This window comes from Hyperolius riggenbachi, chromosome 2 (genome assembly GCF_040937935.1).
Source record: "Hyperolius riggenbachi isolate aHypRig1 chromosome 2, aHypRig1.pri, whole genome shotgun sequence".
NCBI classification, from domain to species: domain Eukaryota; kingdom Metazoa; phylum Chordata; class Amphibia; order Anura; family Hyperoliidae; genus Hyperolius; species Hyperolius riggenbachi.
The window spans coordinates 339,705,484-339,727,636 of NC_090647.1; the positions used below are offsets into that span (position 1 = coordinate 339,705,484).

At 42.8% G+C, this 22,153-nt stretch overlaps 2 protein-coding genes across 2 annotated transcripts in view; both read left to right on the forward strand.

Moving 5' to 3' along the window:
* Positions 1-22,153, forward strand: part of BRPF3 (bromodomain and PHD finger containing 3) — a 79,607-nt gene that overhangs the window by 13,205 nt on the left and 44,249 nt on the right. The gene's annotated exons all lie outside the window — the stretch shown is intronic.
* Positions 16,910-19,410, forward strand: LOC137544445 (E3 SUMO-protein ligase ZBED1-like). The gene is made up of 2 exons (XM_068265522.1): positions 16,910-17,045; positions 17,709-19,410. Exons 1-2 carry the CDS (start codon positions 16,914-16,916, stop codon positions 19,383-19,385), a joined length of 1,809 nt encoding a protein of 602 aa, XP_068121623.1. The 5' UTR covers positions 16,910-16,913; the 3' UTR covers positions 19,386-19,410.

Sequence of the window (22,153 nt, forward strand, 5' to 3'; positions counted from 1 at the left end):
GGACGGCGTGGGAAGCCTCATTAGGATCCGGAGGCTTCTCCCACCCGAGGTGAGTACCCCCCAGGGGATCTTTTGACGTTACAGATCCTCTTTATAATGCGTAGAAAACAAAATTGAGGGAAAAATTGCTATACAATGAAAGCCTAGTTGATCTTGAAAAAAAAAAATATTTTATTTAGGTGTCATAAGTAGGGGTAACATTATTGCTGATTAAATAGGGACATAGCTAAAATGTCATAACTGCTCTGGTCTATAAGGTGGAAACAATATCTGGATGCAAAGTGGTTAAAGATCCCTCCCAAGGTATATGTTTTTCTCAAAGCATAAAGCCTGTAGAATTAAAATAAGCTCTTTAGCCAAAAATATTGCCAAGCCCTCCAAATAATGGAATTCAGGTGTTGCAAGCACTCCCATGGCCACAGGTATATAAAATCAAGCACACTACTTGCACAAACATTTGTGAAATAATGGGTTTCTCTTAATCTCAGTACATTCCAGTGTATACTATAAGGCTCCCTGCACACTGCAAATTTGCGATTCCGTTTCCGATTTGCAATTCCGATTTTCCCTGAATGCTATCAACAGAAAAACGCATAAAAAATGCAGCATGCAGTAACGATTAAAAATCGGAATCGCATGCAGTGTGCAGGGAGCCTGAGGGCCCGTTTCCACTGTTGCGACGCGATTTCGCCGGCATCCCGACGCTTGTAAAAACGCATGCGGATGCGTCTCCGCATGCGTTTTTACCCGCGATTTCGCGTGCGATTTCGCATGGCAGGGTGCTATGCGAAATTAACCATGACTCTGCCAGGGCAAAATAACATTGAAAAAGGTGCGAAATCGCACGCGAATCGCGGGTAAAAACGCATGTAAAAAACGCATGCGTTTTTCCTATTAAATACATTAGCGGCGATTCGCATGGATTCTCGACGCAGGCGAATTCTGTGGGTCCCGTCGTGCAGATTTGGCCCGCCGCCAAATCGCTCCCGCACGCCGCACATATGGAAACAGCCCCGGCCACTTCAATGTACCAAGCGAATCCGCATGTCGGCGCCGCATGCGGATTCGCTATGGTGGAAACGAGCCCTGACTGATAGGATACCACCTGGCAATAAGTCCATGCTTGAAATGTCCTTGCTTCTAAGTTTTTTCCATGGTCAACTGTTAGTGGTATTATAACCAGTGCTGGTCGTAATGGAAAAATCTACGCTTACGGATCATTACGCGTAATTTTACGCTATTACGCATTACGCAATTACGGTTACGGCGTAGGAAATTATCTACGGTACATCACTGTAATTACGCGTAAACTTACGCAGTTACGCGTAAGGATACCGTAATGTAGGCGCTTACACTATGATGTTACGCGTAGTGCCGTAATACCCATTAATGCGTATTTTTTTTCGCATACGGACGATATGTACGCAATAGCAGTCAATGTGACAGTTATTGCGTACATATCATTCGTATGCGTCAAAACGTACGCTTATACTGAAGGGCGGGAGAAGATACTATTGGTTGCTTAGGATGTTAGTACGTTAGTAATTACGTGTAAAATTACGCGTAAGTGTTCGTAAAATTACGCAGACCTAGCAATTACGGTAGACAGTGTAATTACGATACCACTTTACTGCTTACGCGTAAATAATTACGCGTAAGACCGTAATTTACGCATAGCGCTTACGCGTAAATTTATATTGAATTACGATGCGTAATTACGCTCATGCGTAATTTCGGCCCAGCACTGATTATAACAATGTTAAAGGATATCCGAGGTGAAAATAAACTGATGATAAAAACAATTGTTTCTATCCTCCTCTTAAAAATGACTTTTTTTTTTTAAAGATATCCCACAGTTTTATATTTAAATCTAGTTTTTATTGTTTCATTGTCTCTGCTCAATGACACCTTAATTGGAGTACGCCAAAGCTCAAATCTATGAATTATTGATCCTTTTTATCTCTTTCCTGCTCTCTGAAGCCATTTACTGACAGGAAAGTGTTTTATGGCTGTAATTACTTATCAGTGAGGGTTATGCTATAGTCCGACCCGGACAGAAACTGTCACTTGCATAGCTGATGTTTAACTTTATTTTTTAGGCAGAGAAAGAAGAAGAAAAAAAACAGCCCAGTTATGTGTGTGCTTGGCACTGTACATACACATGTCTCTCTCATCATGTCACATGTCACCTCGGTTGTCCTTTAAGGCAACTGGGAGCAACAGCAACTCAGCCACGTGGTCGTGGTCACAGATTGGGGTCAGTGCAAAAGTTTCCAACTTTCTGCAGTCATTCGCTACAAAGTTTGGGGCCGGTTTTACACTTGCTTTTTGCGTTTTGATGGTCCTGCCGCATCCCACCGAGACAAAGAAAACTACAATCAATGACCCTGCGGCAGAGTGCGCCGAGTGGGTCATATGCATAGCACCGCCCCCCACACAGTGATGTACTCCATGCTGGGCAGGATACACGTCACTTGAATTCTCAGTCTGCACATGCACGCCACAACGCATCATGCTCTGTCATTTACACTACCTGCGTCGTCCATAGACTCAAGCACCGTGTGAGGACGCAATGCCGTAAGTGTGAATCACCCCATTCACTTGCATTGCCGTTGCGTCACCCTGCAATAGAAAACGCACTGCAAACTTGTAATGCAAGTGGCTTCAGACCTCATGTGGCCTTAACCACTTCGCCGCCCGGGTACAGTATATCTACGCTCCTTTGGACTTCAGTTCCCCGCCCGGAGCGTAGATATACGCACGCCACTGCCGCTGCTGTCCGCGCTCGCACGTGCGCGCACTCCCGCGATCGTGCACGCCGCCGCCCGCTCGCCTGGAGATCAATGAACGGGAAAATCCATTCCCGTTCGTTCATCTCTGCCCCCGCAATGATTGGCATACTTCTATGAGAAGCAGCGTGACCATTGTGAAAAAACTCAGTTTCCCAGCCACCCTTCCTGCAAGCGTCCTTCCGATGCTTGTAGGACGCCTGCAAAAAAAATGTGGCCATCTTGTGGCCAAAAAGTAATACTACACCCAAAAACATTTTTCACATACACATACATTGTTTTCACTATTAATTTTAACTCATTAACTCCCACACTCCCCAATTGTTACCAATATTTTTTTTTTTTTTTTGCAATATTAAAATTTAAAAAAATTACAATAAAAAAAAAAAAACTTAAAGAGTTACCTTAGGTGCTGAAATATTTAAATATTTATATCAAGAGGGTATAACACTGTTACTTTATAAATTATGGGCTTGTAATTAGGGATAGATGCAAAACTGAAAAAAATGCACCTTTATTTGCAAATAAAATATTGGCGCCAAACATTGTGGTAGGGACATAATTTAAACGGTGTAATAACTGGGACAAATGGGCATATAAGTAACATGGATTTTTATTATACTAGCATGCATTATTTTATTTTTTTTAAAACAAATTTTATTTTATTTTCTTATACAACATCCAACATGCCGAAAGATGAAAATGGGTGATCGAACAAATTTAGATACAGTAACATGGAATGAAACGCATTAAGCTTACATCATTTTAAACGCTCATTTGTTCGTATTGTCAAATATCTATATATTTCTTGTTAATTTCCACAACTCCCCCCTCCAGCCTCCCCCCCCCCCCCCCCTCCCCCTTCTCCCCTTGTCCTCTGTCATCTCCGAGAGTGCTTCACTGCCCACATTAGTTTTAAGAGATATCCAGCTTGCCCAATGTTCCTTGTAGGTGACTCGTCAGGTACCACTTGGTATACTTGAAATGTTCCATTGTATTTTTAATTGCAGTGTCCGAAAAAAAGAGACTAAAATAAACATTTTCCTTTTTTTTAAAAAAAACCCGTTGTCTTTTTGTCTTTTTGAATGATTGCTTCTAGTTTATCCTGGTTGAAAAGATGATGGAGTTCCTCTTTGACATCCCAGACCGTCGGGACACTGGGGTAGATCCATTTGTTGAAAATAACTTTGTGAGAAGCTATTATAATCAAGTGCGTTAGTTTACTAGGATTGGGATTGTGTGAAGCGGGATTCTCCTGTTTTTGGGGTTCAAAATAGTTAAACAATAACATAAGTGGATCCAAGGTCAGCTGGATTTTACACATTCGTTTAACATACCTAATGATATCACTCCAAAACTTTACGATCGTCGGATAAGCCCATAAACAATGAAAAACGTCTGCATTTTGTAATGAGCACTTGGGGCACCTCGGCAAATAATACGCCGGAGGGGTTTTATATTTAATGTTGAAGGCGTATTTTGCTCTGTGAATCGGCTTCAGTTGCGATTCTCTCCATTGTTCCCCCTGGTACTATTTTATGTACTATTCTATACCCTTCCAGAATTTTTCCTTCAATGTTGTCTATGGGTATGTCTTTTTTCCATTTAGATAAATTGTTTAACGATTTTATCTGCAATTTTTATTTCTTGCAGTCTGGAATGGTTTTCAGAAAGTGATACTTGGTAGGTTTGTGGAGAGATAAATCTGTCAAAAGCATCTGGCATCGCTATGTCAGTGATGTTTATTTTGCTACGTAAAAAAGATTTTAACTGGCAATAGTATAGGAAATGGCTTTTGGGGATATTAAATTTAGATCTTAATTCCTGAAATGACAGAATTCTCCCCCTGCGCATATCACAGAGCTGCCCCAAGCGCTCCACTCCCCTGTCCATCCATGACAGGAACCCTCCATGAGCTATGCTGGCAGGGAAACCTGGTGTTCCCCAGAATGGCATATACTTTGAGACCTGCTGTGGTACCCCAAAAATTTTCCTTAACGCCCTCCACGCTTGAATAGTATCTTTAATTACTTTGCTATTTTTTAGTTTTGGGGGCATATGATTTTTTGGGGGGGTATGTAAAAGACCAGCTAGTGACCACGGGTCTGCGAAGGCCGCCTCGAGTGAGTAGTTGGAGTAAATGCTACTCTTGTTTAGCCAATCTCTCACGTGCCTGGCAAGACCAGCAAGATTGTAGCGGCGAATGTCTGGGATTGCCAGGCCTCCCCACATTCTAGGAAGTGTTAATTTGATTAGAGCTATCCTGGATTTTTTTTTCCACAGGAATCTGGAAAAAGCTTTAAGTTCTTTTATATCTGAGTGTATCAGCAATAAAGGGATGGTCTGTAAGGGGTAAAGTAGTCTACCAAATGTGACCGATTTTATCAGGGCCGCTCTGCCCGCCAAGTTAATGGGTAAATTCTCCCACCTCAATAGCTGCCGTTTTAGGTCCTGGATCAGGGGGCCATAACTGAGGGTATACAACATGTTTGGGTCTTTATGGATTTTGATTCCTAAGTATGTGATCACCGATTTAACCTTCACCGAAAGATGATTTAAGTTATGTTTGGGTTCACAGGGGGACAGGTATAGAAGTTCACTTTTAGAGACATTGATTTTCAAGCCACTAAAAGAGCCCACTTATTTGATAATTTTAAGAGCTGCTTCTAGTTGGGATGCCGGATCTTTCAAAAACAGCAATATATCGTCGGCGAACATGGCCTGGCTAATTAGTTTGTTTCCGATTTCTATACCAGGTATGTGTTTCTCTAGTTGTTGGATCAGGGGTTCTAGGGCCAGGTTAAAAAGTAAAGGATACAAAGGGCAGCCTTGTCTTGTTCCTTTCTCTAGGGGGAAAGCTTCAGAAAGAAATCCTGGTGTGTAGATTTTCGCACTTGAGTTTGTGTGCATTGCTCTAATTAGTTGTCTTATTTCTCCCTGGATGTTCATTTTATCTAAGACCCTATCCAACCAGATCCAGTTTACGTTATCGAAAGCCTTCTCTGCGTCTATCATGAGAAGAGCTTATGTGCTAGAGGATTTAGGATATGATCTTACGTGATCCTGAGCTATTAAAACTTTTCGTATATTGGCTATGGCGGAGCGATGTCGCACAAAGCCCACTTGGTTCGGGCTTACTAATTTGGGAAGAAGGTCGGCTAATCCATCCGCCATAATTTTAGAGAGGATTTTGAGGTCCTGATTGATTAAAGAAAGCGGGCGGTAGCAACCTGGATCTAAAGGGTCCTTGCCTTGTTTTGGTAGCAATTTAACGTATGCCATGTTCACTGAAGAGGGGTATTGCCCCTTTTCCAAGATTTTTATGAAAAGAGTGGCTAGATACGGGGTTATTTCGTGTCTCAGGATCTTGTAGAATTCAGGGGTAAGGTCATCTGGGCCTGGGGCTTTTTTATTTGCTAAACCTTTAATTATGCCATTAACTTCTTCTGGGGATATAGGTGCGTTCAGGAGCTGTAAATCTTCCTCTGACAGAGAGGGCAGAGATAGTTGATCAAACCAAGAGGGAAGTTTTGGTTCTGGGTTTTGTGGCTGTGGTTGCTCATATAGTTTTCTATAAAAATCTCTAAATATTAAGCTAATGGCTTTGGGATTATTACAAATCTGCCCTGAGGGAGATCTCAAATGAGTTATTACTGTTGTCGCTTGTGGAGGTTTAGACATTCGAGCTAAGAGGCTACCCATTTTATTCCCATATTTGTAGTAGTATAGATCTCTATATGATTTTAAATATCTTTCCCTGATTTTAAAGTCCGTGTCATATTTTTTCTTTGCTGCTAACCAGTTTAAGCGCGACTCCGGAGAAGGGTTATTGAGAAAAATTTTATGGGCTGAACGGAGCTCCTCCATAGAAGATGTGTAAGCTTCATGTGATTTATTTTTCTTGCCCGCTATATAGCTAATTATTTTCCCCCTAAGTGTAGGCTTTGCAGCTTCCCAGAACAGAAATATATCCTTAGAGTGTATGGCATTATCGCCCTTATATTCTCACCACCACTGCACCATCAACTGGGCAAATCCCTCATCTTCATATAAATATGAGCGGAAATGCCAGATAATATCTCTGCCTTTAGGAACTAAAAGGGAGAAGGTTAGCTGTATTGGAGCGTGATCCGAAATAACTAGATCTAGTATCTCTGATTGTTCTAGCTGAGACATTACATAGGGTGACCCTAAGTAGTAATCCAGCCGGGACCAGATGTTATGAGGAATAGAGTTGAATGTAAACTCCTCTCCATCTGGGTGGAACTGCCTCCAACTGTCACATAGCAGTGTAGATTCTAAATATTCGTTGAACAATTGTGATTTTGTTGAGGTGAGACTGCTAGCTGGTACCCTCTTAGATCTATCTTCATGGGTATTTACGATGGCATTGAAGTCACCTCCCTGAATAATTTTAGTTCCCCCCCAGCAGTAGCACCTCCTTTGCCAGATCATTTAAAAAAAGTTTTGTCCCCCTCATTTGGGACATATACGTTGAACAACACCACCTCTTCACCTGCCAGGCGCAACCTGATCCATACCCATCTCCCCTCATTGTCACATTTGTGGGTTAGCACTTGGCCCTGTAGAGTTTTTTTTGTTCAGTAAAATCAGTACCCCCGATTTACGTCCCCTAGCTGGTGACCCAAAGACCTGTCCCACCCATGATTTCTGCATAAATTTGAATTGCTCCTGAGCCAAGTGGCACTCTTGGAGTAGTGCTATGTCAGTTTTGACTCTTTTAAGATGGCGAAGTACTATTGACCTCTTCCCCCGTAATCTTAGACCCTTAACATTCTATGATGTTATCTTAAGCGCCATATGAGTGGAGAACTATGGATCAAGTTAGCCATTGATAAGTAAACCTTCGGCAGTAATATTTTGTATGCACTCCCGAGATGACAGATCCCTCCCTAGCCCCTTTCCCTTCCACCTTGCTAACAGGTGGTTTGAGGTAAGAGCAAAGCTGCTCCTTTAAAAGTTCCAGATGTTCAGAGGTCCTTTAGCAAAACTAGAGAACAAAATAAAGAAAACAGAAAAAAAAAATAACCAGTGAACAGTAACATATTTACGTGACTCCACTTCTTCCCTGGAAGTAGTCCTCATCCAGTTGTCTCCAAAGACGCCTCTCCCACCAGTTTATAATCCTTAGTTGGGATCAACCAATATTTCTTATTCAAATACAGTAGAACTTGAGGAGAAGATGTCAAGTTATAAAAAGAAAAATTGTCTACTTAGCTTGAAAAAGAAAAGAACAGTAGAATACTTTTGGTAAAACAGTGCCCCCTGCCTACCGTGTTCAGGTAGTGCAGATTGATTGCGTCCTCAGTCTGGGTGTGAGTTGTCAGTGTTTAAAAATGTCATGGCTTCAGTGGCTGAGTGGAAAACATGTGTTTCTCCTTCGTTGTCCGTGACCCTTAAGATAGCTGGGTATTGCAATGCAAACTTCCATTTTTTTCTTAATACATAGTGCACATGCTGAATTGAAGGCTTGTCGTTTTTTTGATACTTCCGCAGAGTAGTCATTACAAATACGAATTTGGGTATTCTGGTATTCTAAAGGATGATCCAGCTCTCTGTACGTTCGTAGTAGCTCATTTTTCTCAGCAAAATCTAAGTATCTTGCTAGTACAAGACGTGGGGGTCTCTTGTCTGAGGCTGAACATGGTGGCCCCACTCTATGAGCACGTTCCACCTTACAGCCCCTCTTAAATCCGAGCATTTTAGGGAAAGTGGAGGCACAAATCCCGCAGGGCTTGAGCTGTCATGGCCTCAGGCAGTCCCACCACCCTAAGGTTGTTGCGCCGCGACCTATTTTCTAGATCTTGGAGCTTTTCCTGCATTTGTTTGTGTTCTGCCCTTAGCTGTTTATCATCTTTTGCCTCCTTGGCCCTGTCATCTTCAATCTGCTGGATGCGTGCTTCTGCCTGATCCAGGCGCTGGTTATGTGAGTGAAGTTGAAGGCAGACATCTTTAAGTGTATTGTCTATAGCAGCTTGTATTACTGCGTGTAGTTCTGGTGCAAGCTTCTCGACTACTGCTGCCGCCAATGTCTGGTAATTTATCTCCCCTTTCTCCCTCTCACCTGTGGCTGGTATCTGGGCTTCCTTGTCCATGTCTCGGACTGGTGTTGGCTGCTGTTCTGGAGCCAGGGCGGAGGTTAGGGCCTGCGCAGTCTGTGAGGAAGAAGTGTCGGCAGCCATGTTGGGCGCGGCGTCTTCCATGCCCGGGAGCTGCTTGGTGGTGGAGCGGGTCAGGTAGCGATCCATGGAGCGCCGGAACGCTGTCTGGAGGGTCCGGCTATCTTCCAGCTGCTGTTTGAGGCAAGCGGGGCACTTTAGCTGAGCTGGGGATTGCCGGCGGGAGAGACGGCTAGCGGAGCTCCGCGATTAGCCTCTCCACCATCCAGGCGCCGGAACCGAAAGTCCGTAGCATGCATTATTTAAAAACTATAATGGTGGAAAAACTGAAAAATGTTTTTTTTTTTTTTCCGAATGTTTTCCTATTTTCCCATTAAAACACATTTAGAATAAAATAATCCTTGGCATAGTGTCCCACCTAAAGAAAGCCTAATTGGTGGTGAAAAAAACAAGATATAGTTCATTTTATTGTGATAAGTAATGATAAAGTTATAGTCGAATGAATGTAAGGAGCGCTGAAAGGAGAAAATTGCTTGGATGCTGAAGGGGTAAAACCCCTTAGTTGTGAAGTGGTTAAGATTAGATCAAGAACAGTGTGTAGAGAGCTTTATGGCAGGGCTGTGGAGTCGGTCCAAAAATACTCCGACTCCCGACTCCTCAGTTTAGGATGACTCCGACTCCTCTAATTTGCATATTACAATTTTGTTGATTAACAGTATGTAACGTGAAATTCGTCTCTTAACTGCCAACGCTTAGGAATTTTACAAGACAACTGAAGTGAGAAGGATATGTAGACTACTATATTTATTCCCTTTAGACTAAAACTAGTCCTTGGTAAGAGTACTTGTAAAAGGTGCAGACCAGAACAAAGAACATCTATCAGGCCCTAGGCAATGTAACTGTGGGTACATGTAAGAATGATGTGCAGGTACTCTGCAGGGGAATGAGGAGATTCTTCCTCTATTACACATTCTTCATGCACAATTTGAACCAGGTTTATGGGTGACAGACAACACCTCTCTGTTCGATGTGCACAACATTCTCAGTGGATTCCCTGCAGCTCTGTGGGGAGTGCATATGTAGAGTATAGTACTACTGTGTAACAAAGTAAATCTGAGACAGATGAAATTAAAGTTTTATACATACCTGGGGCTTCCTCCAGCCCCCTTCAGGCTAATCAGTCCCTCGCTGTCCTCCGCCACCTGGATCTTCTGCTATGAGTCCAGGTACTTGAGCCAGTCTGGTGTAGTGCACATGCACACACTCCGCCGACGGGAGCGTACTACACCTGCGCAGCACTATTGCGCAGGTGCAGAATGCTCCTGGCTGTGGAAGCGGCACGTAGCCAGACTGTGCTGACTGGCTGAATTACCAGGACTCATACCAGAGAACCAGTTGGTGGAGGTAGACAGCGAGGGACTGATTAGCCTGAAGAGGGCTGGAAGAAGCCCCAGGTATGTATAACACTTTTGTTTTCATCCGTCTCTGGTACCCTTTAATTTGTAGTCACCAAACCAAATTTTAACATATCAAATTATTTGATTTCATGAGCAAAGAGAGTGCATACATTTGCATAAACCAGCATCAACACAGAATTATTTCCATCTCATTGACCATCTCTATTAGTGACACGGCTACACATCAGGCTTTATTCTTACAGCATAGACGTTATTTAGTATATATAAGAGATTCCTGTGTACACATCATATATACTGTACAGTCACAATCAGATAAGTATATCTGACTTTAAAAATACGGGGACTGCTTTATTGAAGCAGCACAAGTAACTAATTTTGATTTTGCTATTACTGTGTATATATACTGTATATATACATTATTTTTAATGACTATTATCTGATAAATAGAACATTTCATCATATTTTCTATTTTAATTACAGTTACAAATTCATTAGGAGTCGGAGTCGGTGCATTTTTCCCAACTCCGACTCCAGGCACCAAAATTGCTCCGACTCCACAGCCCTGCTTTATGGACTGGGTTTCCATGGGTGAGCTGTTGCAGCCATGCCTTACACCACCAAGTGTAATGCACACTGCCACTGGAGCATTGGAGATGTGTTCTCTGGAGTTATGAATCATGCTTCTCTGTCTTAGGCTTGGAACCCACTGCAAAACGCTATCGCTAATCGCAAGCGCTAGCATTTAGCATTAGCAGTTTGTCAGTGGTTTCATGAGTGTTTTAGGAAGTGATTTTACAAAGTGTATTAATTTGCCAGCGATTGTGTAGCGATTAGCGTTTTAAAGTCTGATTGATCCTTTCAATTTTAATTTTGTTACAGTGTGTGGTAACGTTAAAACGCTAGCAAAATCGCTCCATGCAGGTTTTGATGAGCGATTACGCCAGCGTTTATATACTTTACATTGACGCACTAACGCTCCCAAAATGCTGCATGTCCTGCGTTTGCGATTTGAGGAATCGCAAACGCTCCAGTGGAAGTTGCCCCATCCATTTACATTAGCTAAGCGTTTTCGCAAAACGCTAGTGTTCTGTAACGCTCCAAAAATGCTCTCAAAATCGCCCTTGTGGGTTCTAGCCCTTACAGTCCAATGGACGAGTCTATGTATGGCCAATGTCAGGAGAAAAATACTTACCTGACTACATTGTGCTAGGTGTAAAGTTTGGTGGAGAGGGGATTATGGTGTTAGTTCTAGTGAAAGGCGCTCTGGATGCTTCAGGATACCAATATATTTATATATACTATTATACTATTTATATTATGCTTTGTGGGAATAGTTTGAGGATGTACAAAGCAAGGTCCATAAAGACATGGAAGAGAGAGTTTGTTGTGGAGAAATTTGACTAGCCCTGACCTCAACTCAATAGAACACCTTTGGGATAAATTAGAGTGTAGACGAGGCATTGGCAAACTCGGCCCTCCAGCTGTTACGGAACTACAAGTCTCTCAATACATTTGCCTTTGAGTCATGAGTGTGGCTTTCAGACTCCTACAATGCATTGTGGGACTTGTAGTTCCTTAACAGCTGGAGGGCCAAGTTGCCCATGCCTGGTGTAGACTGTGAGCCAGGCCTTCTACTCTTAACATCACTGTCTAACTTCACAAATTCGCTTCTAGAAGAGTGGTAAAATAACCATATTTTGCGGAAAACCTTACCAGAACAGTTGAAGCTATTACAACTGCAGAGGGTGGGCCAACTCGATATTAAAACAGTTGATTAATGGTGCATACACACATCCAATTTTGGTTGGCTTATTTTAACGCATAGTATGAATGTCAACAGATTTTGAATACTATGAACAGCTCGCATACTACATGGAAGTGGTAGAAAATTGGCCAATCAAATTTGGATGTGTGTACCAGGCTTAAAGGACAACGGAAGTGAGAAGACAATGGAGGCTGCCATGTTTTTCCTTTTAGACAATACAGGTTGCCTGACAGCCCTGCTGGTCTGTTTGGCTGCAGAAGTGTCCTAATAACACCAGAAACAAGTATACAGCTAATCTGTCAGATCTGGCATTAATGTCAGAAACACCTGATCTGCTGCATGCTTGTACAGGGTCTATGGCTGGAGGTATTAGAGGCAGAGGGTCAGAAGGACTGCCAGGCAACTGGTATTGCTAAAGAGGAAATAAACATGGCAGCTTCCATATGCTTCTCTCTTCAGTTGTCCTTTAAAGAGACTCTGTAACAAAAATTGCATCCTGTTTTCTACCATCCTACAAGTTCCAAAACCTATTTTAATGTGCTCTGGCTTACTGCAGCACTTTCTACTATCACCATCTCTGTAATAAATCAGCTTATCTTTCCCCTGTCTGACTTGTCGCCCTGTGTCTAGAAGGCTGCCAAGTTCTTCAGTGTTGTGGTTCTGCTATGCACGCCCCCCTCCAGGCCCCCTCTATGCACACTGCCTGTGTGTTATGTAGATTAGGGAAGCTTCTCTCTGCTCTCTTATCTTTTACAAGCTGGATAAATCGTCCTCTGAGCTGGCTGGGCTTTCACATACTGTGGAATTACAGACACAGGCAGAGCTATTTGCAGGAAGAAACAATCAGCCTGTCACTTCAGTGCACGAGAGCTGCAGGGGGAAAGAAACACACAAATGATCTCTTGAGATTCAAAAGGAAGAGTGTATACAGCCTGCTTGTGTATGGATGTATTTTCTATGTGTGGACATACTGTACATCAACCTACTTCCTGTTTTGGTGGCCATTTTGTTTGTTTATAAACAAACTTTTTAAAACTGTTTTTAACCACTTTTAATGCGGCGGGGAGCGGCAAAATTGTGACAGAGGGGAATAGGAGATGTCCCCTAACGCACTGGTATGTTTACTTTTGTGCAATTTTTTAACAATACAGGATACATAAGCCAAATGAAGAAAAAAAATCAGCTTTACTTACCTGTGGCTTTCTCCAGACCCTAGAAGCTTTTATGTCCCTCGTTGCAGCTCTGCTCTCTGCTATTGTCCTGAGGTCCCCTCTGTAGCTGCCTTCTGCACGACCGCGCAGGTGCACCGCTTGCGGTCCCACTGCCGTGATAGGGAGCGTTTTGCGCCTTGGTTTCAAATTCAGATAGGCAGTGGACCCAAAAACTGCCAATCAGATTTGTTTGATTTCAATGGGAAAATTGTTTCCATTCCCACATTATGGATTCCAAGGACCCCAAAGCTCATAATCTTGGTCATTTACTTACCATGTGTCAAGGTTAGAAAAAGTGGTCAGACCCAACAACAACCAAATACATACTCAAGTAACACCAGGTCTTCAGCTAGTAAGGTATAAAATTTAAGGAAGGGTGGTATCCCTTTTCATTCACTTACTACTGTCTGTGACTCCGGTGGTCCTCCTGCTCCCAGTTTCAGCTTGTGTTACTCTAATTAGGGCATGCGTGAGTTTTAAAACTGCATAGCAGAAAGAATCGCTTATACATAAAGGAAAGAAGACTTTCACAAAAGCTTCCGTTTACTGGGCATGCATAGTTTAGGAAATTGTTAATGCACAGGGAGATATCACACGATCACGTCAATCCTCATTGTGCTCCTTCAACATATTGCCAACTGCTGTGAGGCTTTCTCTATTGTGCCTCCCAACCCCACATCCTCATAGTGTCTAGAACAACTCCAATCGTCCCCCAGTTGGCTTTGCCAATTTACTAATAGCGGCTTCAGTCCTTGGCTAAATTACCTAATGCCTTCTTTGAATATACACCCACAGGTGTCTGACTACTTGAGTTAGCATCTGTCTCATATTTTATTTTTTTGTCACAGGTTTGCTTTGTCATCATCAAGTGGTAGTTATTGGTAACAACCTACTACTTTTTAGATACTAGGCTCCCATCATATTTAGCAATGTAACTACTGCAAGCCTGACACCAATGGGATAAATTCAGTTGTTGAGCCTTGTGTACACACTATACAATCTTTGGCCAGGACAGTTGTTCAGCGCAGTCTCAGCCAAGAATCTATCGTGGGTAAAGCTGCCCCTTAGTGAACCAGATTAAACTCTATAAATAAATGTATGTGGTAATGAGAATAACCAGTAGGAAATTTACAAATGTACAATATAGTTCTGGGTGGTTGTGTTGTGTTGAGCTGAACAGTAAAAAAAAATATAGACCTCTCAACAGAGGTAAACCATCCCATACCATTTACAGCAAACCATTTACAGCAAGTATTATCTACAAATTGCAGCAAGTAAAGGGGGCCATACATCAGGAGACTTGGAAGCTGATTGATCATCCGATTCAACTTTTATAATCGGAATCAGAATAAAATCGATGCCCCAAGTGCCTGTCCGATCGACAATGCGACCTATTTTGTCCCGAAATTAATCGATCGGACATGCTGCAAAATGTCAGGCCGATATGCTTGATCGGATGCGCGGCGGTAACGGTACTGTCCCCTTAATGTTCAATGTGCGTCGTCCACCCCGGTGCCCAGTGCAAGCTGTACATTACCTGTCCGCTGCCTCTGCTTGTCCTCCGCTGGCGCCGGGCACACTACTTGCTCCATACACTCCTCACGTGGTTGGCAATGCGTGTGTGGCATGTGTGTGACGTCACACGCGCCCACGCATAAACCAGCAGCCATGTGGGGCACGTGTATGGAGCGAGGAGTGAGACCTGGGCCAGCGGAGGACAAGCAGTGGACAGGTAATGTACAGGGTGAGCCATTTATATGGATACACCTTAACCACTTAAGCCTTTTGGACGACGTATAGTATACGTGCTCGCGCGCTCCAGGGCCGCGGTTCGTTAGCCCGGGGATCAATGAACCGGGACATGGTGCCCGATCATTGATCCCTTTCCCCAGCAGAAAAAGCGACGGCTTCTCTCGGAAGCCTTGCTCTTTCTGCCTCTTACGTCCCCCCTACCTCCCTCTAAGTGTACATGTTGCGCTTAGAGTGACGTAATGTAAACAAACTTAGGGTTGCCATCTTGTGGCCAAATAGTAAAACTACATTACATTTTAAAAAAACTAAAAAAAAAAATACATCTTTTACATTAAAAAAATACTATTTACACCCACCCTCCCAAAAATACCCAAATAAAATGTTAAAAATATATATATATATATATGCAAAGATGAGAAAAAAATTTTTTTTATTATTTTTATAAGCTTGTAAATAGTGATGGATGCAAAATGGAAAAAATGCACTTTTATTTCCAAATAAAATGTTCTCACCATACATTGTGATAGGGACATCATTTAAATGGTGTAATACCCGGGACTATTAGGCAAATACAATACGTGGGTTTTAATTATGGAGGCATGTATTATTTTAAAACTATAATGGCCGAAAACTGAGAGATAATGAATTTTTTCCATTTTTTCTTATTCTTCCTGTTAAATGCATTCACAGTAAAGTAGCTCTTAGCAAAATGTACCACCTAAAGAAAGCCTAATTGGTGGCGGGAAAATATAGATCAGTTCATTGTAGGGTTGCCGCGGTTTACCGGTTTCACGATATATCGCGGTATTAATTTACATGGTAACCGTACCGTGCACATTTCCGAAATACCGGTTTGCCCTATTTCCGGGTTGACGTCAGGCGCTGGCTGCGTACGCGTCCTGTAATGATGACGCGAGTGCGACCTGCCGCGACCGCGGCATGTAATTTAAACGCTGCTCCCCTAGCGGCTGGAGCGCACACGCATCTACGCACCACGTAGGCACGTACTCCTCCTCCTGCCTTCCCGCCCAGAGTCTGTGAGTGCTGCGTACTGCCGCTGCGTAGCTTGTACGACCCAGGAGGGAGCCATATTTCCAGCCAGGCCAGCAACAAAGTAAGGCAAGGGGGAAACGCCCTAGAGCCACCCTAAAGGAAAAAATAAGGGCATCGCCACGCCAACGCCAATTCGCCACCACCACCACCTTAAGGGTATGCATCCAGCCCCACCTGACCTCATGGCCTGCCGCCTGAGAGCCTCCCCCACTGTGTCTGACTCTGGGGCCTGGGCCTGCCTGCCACTGCCAGCCTGAGCCAGCTAGGAAAGCAGACCCTGGCTGCACGGTGCACCTGCTGCATGTATTTAGAGAGTTTAGCCTGTGTGAGTGCAAGCAAGTCATTTGATCCCCAATGTGTCATCATCTCTGAGACTGAGTCTGACTACCACCTGTGCTGTGCATAAGCTCGTCTGATCACAAGTTGTAATTTGATCTCTCCCAGTCCTCGTGCCACTGCCACTGCCACGGTGCCACCAATAAGCTAGTTGTAAAAGAGAATTGCACTGCAGAATGCTTCCTGAGGAGGATTTCCACCAGCCACAGATCATGCAGGCTGAGGCATCAGAAATGCAGCCAGCTGAGTCAAGAAATATGCAGGATGCTGATCCTAAGATGCACAGAAGAAGTAATATGCAGGAAGTGGAAATTGAGCTACACAAAAGCATGCAGGCAACAGAGCCACAGCAAACGGCAGAAAGAATCCTGCTCCATCCACCAAATAAAAAAGTCAAAACTGCAGCATGGGAACATTTTGGATATCCCAAAAACGACCGTGGCTTTGTCATGGAGGACGGATTTCCAGTATGTCGCAATTGTGGGCGAAAAGTGGCTGCCAAAGGAGGAAACACCTCGAACATGTTTGCTCATCTCCGAGAACACCATCCCTCTGTGTCTCACTCTCTACAACATAGCAAGGTATGTATCCATCCATTCCCATTTCAATTTCCTCACTGCCTAATTTTTTATCAATGCTGCATTATTGCTGTGTACTTTAACTTTTAGGCCTGTGCATGCCTGTGCAACCAGAGACGAAGCACCCTCATGTATTTTACGTTTTTTTTAACATATATCAGTGGAAAAGTTGCAACATTATTAGAGAAAACACCCTGACCTGCTCTCTGTTTCATTATTTACTGTCAGCTTGCTTCTTATCAGCCCTGATAAAATCCCCGAGACCCCGACTGTCTGAGCGCTGTTCAGTCTGTCTTTGTTCAGGAATCTTTATAGGTGAGTCTCTTTTCTGTGCTGTCTTTTCAAGCCTAAGCCTGCCCCCTTCCCCTTGTGGCTCTGCTGCTCATGAATCATTATCTGCCTGTGCCTGAGTCATTATAGCAAAGCCAGACTGAATGCTCAGTCTGGGATTTTATCGGGGCTCATGGGCTGATCAGAAGCAATCTGAATGAACAGTAAATAATGAAACAGAGAGCAGGCCAGGGTAGGTGTTTTCTCTAATGTTCCAACTTCCCACTAATATGGTAAAAAACATGAGGATGCTTTGTCTCTGCTTTACTTTAAATGTAAATTATATATACATATTTTAGTGAGTGATTTTGTGGTAATTGTTTCTTCTTTCTGTAGGATGAAGCTAAGAAGACTGAATATTCCAGCACTGTTCAACCAACTGTCATGCAGTCATTTATAAAGGGAACAAAATTAGACCCCAAGTCTAAACAAGCCAAAGATTTGAACCGTGCTGTGGCATACTTCATTGCCAAGGACATGATGCCCTTAAGATTAGTGGAAAAACCTGGCTTTCTACACCTGATGAAAAAGGCCATCCCACTGTACAAGGTGCCATCAAGAACATACTTTTCCAGTAATGAAATACCTCGCATGTACAAAGAAGTGAGATCCAGTGTTGAACAACAGCTGAAGGAAGCTATGTGGTATGCAGTCACCACAGACCTGTGGACCAGTAGCAGTGGAGGAGGGGAACCATTCATTAGTTTTACAGTCCACTACCTCTCTTCAGATTGGAAACTGATATGTCATTGCTTGGAGACTCTCTTTTTTCCAGAAGACCACACTGCAGAACACATCTCTGAAATGTTTGACAACATTCTCCAAGATTGGAATCTTCCAAAGGAAAGCCTGTGTGGAATTACTACAGACAACGCGTCAAATATGAAGAAGGCCTTTTTAGAGTTCCCTTGTGTTTGGCTCACATGTTTTGGACACAATTTAAATTTGGCCATTAACAAAGTCTTGAAAATGCAAAGGGTAGAATCAGCTGTCAGAGCCTGCCGACATTTAGTACAGGGTTTTTCTAGGAGTTGGAAAAAGAAAAGAGATTTAAAAAAGAAACAGTCAGACCTGGAACTTCCTGAGCATGCCCTAATCCATGATGTGGTAACAAGGTGGGGATCTACATTTGAGATGATCTCCAGGTTCCTGGAACAGCAACAGGCTGTCTGCGCAGTGCTGGCCATTGACCGAGGTACATGGCACCTCATGCCAAAAGACAGCGACATTGCCACTCTTGAGAATGTCAACAAGATTCTTCAACCACTTCATGAGCTCACTGATGCCCTTGCCTCTGAGAAACGGGTCACACTGTCCTCACTCACACCAATACTTGAGCACATTGGCAATGAAATCCTTAAGGAGCAAACTGAAGACAGCATACTTACCTCACAGATGAAGACTATAATGAGGGAAGACTTGCTAGAAGGGAGATACACAGAGTCAATGCAACGTGTGTTGCACATCTCCTGCTTACTAGATCCGCGATTTAAGAGAAGCTTTTGTAAAAACCTGGATGACACAGTTGAGGCATGTATTGAAGAAGCTGAGAATCTTGCACCAATGTCACACTCACTAGAAGAATCCACTCCAGTAAATGAAGGAGCAGAGGGAACAGAAAGCCGTAGCACTACCAGTTGTACCAGTACCACCACCACCACTAAGAAAGAGAAGGGTCTATCTGGGTTGCTACAGCGAATCACATCATCCCGGCAGAACAAGGCAACATTAGGAAATGAAAACATTCATGAAAAAGTGCTGTCCGAAGTGTCCATGTACATATCTCTTCCTACTATCAGCAGTGACGCTGACCCTCTTTCTTGGTGGAAAATGCATAGGCAAGAAATGCCTCTTCTGGCAAATGTGGCAAGAAAGTATCTCTGCATACCTGCAACAAGCGTGCCTTCAGAGAAAATCTTTAGTACCAGCGGACATATCCTGTCTCCTCAGCGGTCAAGGATGAGCCCTGAAACTCTCAACATGCTTACATTTCTTCACCATAACCTGGCCTAAACAAATACATGTTAATCTCCGACTCTCATGATGAATTGTGAATGTGAATTTCATGTCAGATAGATGGGTCGAATTGGATAATTTCCGACAGGTCTGATCTGATTTCCGATCGTTTTTCTGATTGATTTGCATTGATCATGTAAGTGGTCAGAAAATCAATCAGTAAAACGATCGGAGATCCGATCGGATCTGTCTGAAATTATCTAGTATAGGTCGACCCATCTGTCTGATGGGAAATTGCATGGTGCACAACTTTAGTGACTGTAATATACTCCTTGAATACCAGTCTGGTGGTGGTGGTACTGGTACTCACTCAGCCCAGGGCCTGGCATAAAGTGTCTGTGAGTGACTCTGTGTACTTACTTACTGTTGTTGGCAATTTTGAATTGACCTTCACTTATCGTATTGCTGATGTTTTCCATGGATTAGGGCATGCTCAGGAAGTTTCCATGCAATTTCATGTCAGATAGATGGGTCGAATTGGATAATTTCCGACAGGTCTGATCTGATTTCCGATCGTTTTTCTGATTGATTTGCATTGATCATCTAAGTGGTCAGAAAATCAATCAGGAAAACGATCGGAGATCCGATCGGATCTGTCTGAAATTATCTAATATAGGCCGACCCATCTGTCTGATGGGAAATTGCATTGTGCACAACTTTAGTGACTGTAATATACTTATTGAATACCAGTCTGGTGGTGGTGGTACTGGTACTCACAAAGCCCAGGGCCTGGCATAAAGTGTCTGTGAGTGACTCTGTGTACTTACTTACTGTTGTTGGCAATTTTGAATTGACCTTCACTTATCGTATTGCTGATGTTTTCCATGGATTAGGGCATGCTCAGGAAGTTTCCATGCAATTTCATGTCAGATAGATGGGTCGAATTGGATAATTTCCGACAGGTCTGATCTGATTTCCGATCGTTTTTCTGTTTGATTTGCATTGATCATCTAAGTGATCAGAAAATCGCTCAGGAATACGATCGGAGATCTGATTGGATCTGTCTGAAATTATCTAGTTATAGGTCGACCCATCTGTCTGATGGGAAATTGCATGGTGCACAACAAGACTTCAGGACAGGTTCTGGCTGTAATATAATACAATGCATGGCATGCAATTTATTACACGTTAATAAAAGTTAAGATTAAGAACCAATTAAAGTGGAACTGAACTCAGAAGAACGTTCTCCTCTGTGCTCCAAAAGATATGCAACAGCATGATAACCTTTTCCTTGTTATACCTGAACCTGATACAATTCCTAAAATAAATCTGCACAGTTTAGCAGATAGACATAACATACTGTACTTTCTCATTTTCAAATGGCCTTATTATCTGCCCTAGTGCCCTCTCTTTGCCATAGGCAGTCATGTGACACACAGGGGAGAGATCAGATTACAACTTGTGATTATTAGAGTTTAATCATCATTAGACACAAATGAGGGGGAATTAAACAGGCTAAACTCTCTAAATACATACAGGGTGCATTTATCTATGTGTTTTTTCAGTCCTATGCAAGAGTTCAGGTCCACTTTAAGAATGACAGCCAGCAAAATAGCAAATTGCTCTGTTGTGAATTTTGGATTGACCTTTACTTTTTGTATTGTTGGTTTCAAGCATGACAGGAGGTCAGACACTAACCCTTAAGGGTTTAATAAAGAAGAGTTTGTTTAAATTTGACTGTCTCATTTTTATAAGGGTATTTGTAATGAGAATAATTGTACAATACCGTATACCGTGATACCGTCATACCGCGGTATTTTTTTTGACGGTTATCATACCGTCAATTTTCATACCGTTGCAACCCTAGTTCATTGTCATAAGTAGTGATAAAGATATAGGCGACTGAATGGGAGGTGAAAATTGCTCGGATGCATAAAGTGAAACACGACTGAGGGCTGAAGTGGTTAATAAAATGGGAATGGTTGGTGATATTAACTTCCTGTTTGGGGCACATTAGTATATGTGAGAGGGGAAACTTTTCAAGATGGGTGGTGACCATGGTGGCCATTTTGAAGTCGGCCATTTTGAATCCAACTTTTGTTTTTTCAATAGGAAGAGGGTCATGTGACACATCAAACTTATTGGGAATTTCTCAAGAAAAACAATGGTGTGCTTGGTTTTAACATAACTTTATTCTTTCATGAGTTATTTACAAGTTTCTGACCACTTATAAGATGTGTTCAGTGTGCTGCCCATTGTGTTGGATTGTCAATGAAACCCTCTTCTCCCACTCTTCACACACTGATAGCAACACCGCAGGAGAAATGCTAGCACAGGCTTTCAGTATCCGTAGTTTCAGGTGCTGCACATCTCGTATCTTCACAGCATAGACAATTGCCTTCAGATGACCCCAAAGATAAAAGTCTACGGGGGTCAAATCGGGAGACCTTGGGGTCCATTCAACTGGCCCACGACGACCAATCCACTTTCCAGGAAACTGTTTATCTAGGAATGCTCGGACCTGAAACCCATAATGTGGTGGTGCACCATCCTGCTGGAAAAACACCGGGAACGTGGCAGCTTCAGTGCATAAAGAGGGGAACACATTATCATGTAGCAATTTCGCATATCCAGTGGCCTTGAGGTTTCCATTGATGAAGAATGGCCCCACTATCTTTGTACCCCATATACCATACCACACTATACCATCAATTTTTGGAGGGAGGGATGTATCTAATGTGGGTTAGTGTCAGACCAATAGCGGTGGTTTTGTTTGTTAACTTTACCATTCACATAAAAGTTTGCCTCATCACTGAACAAAATTT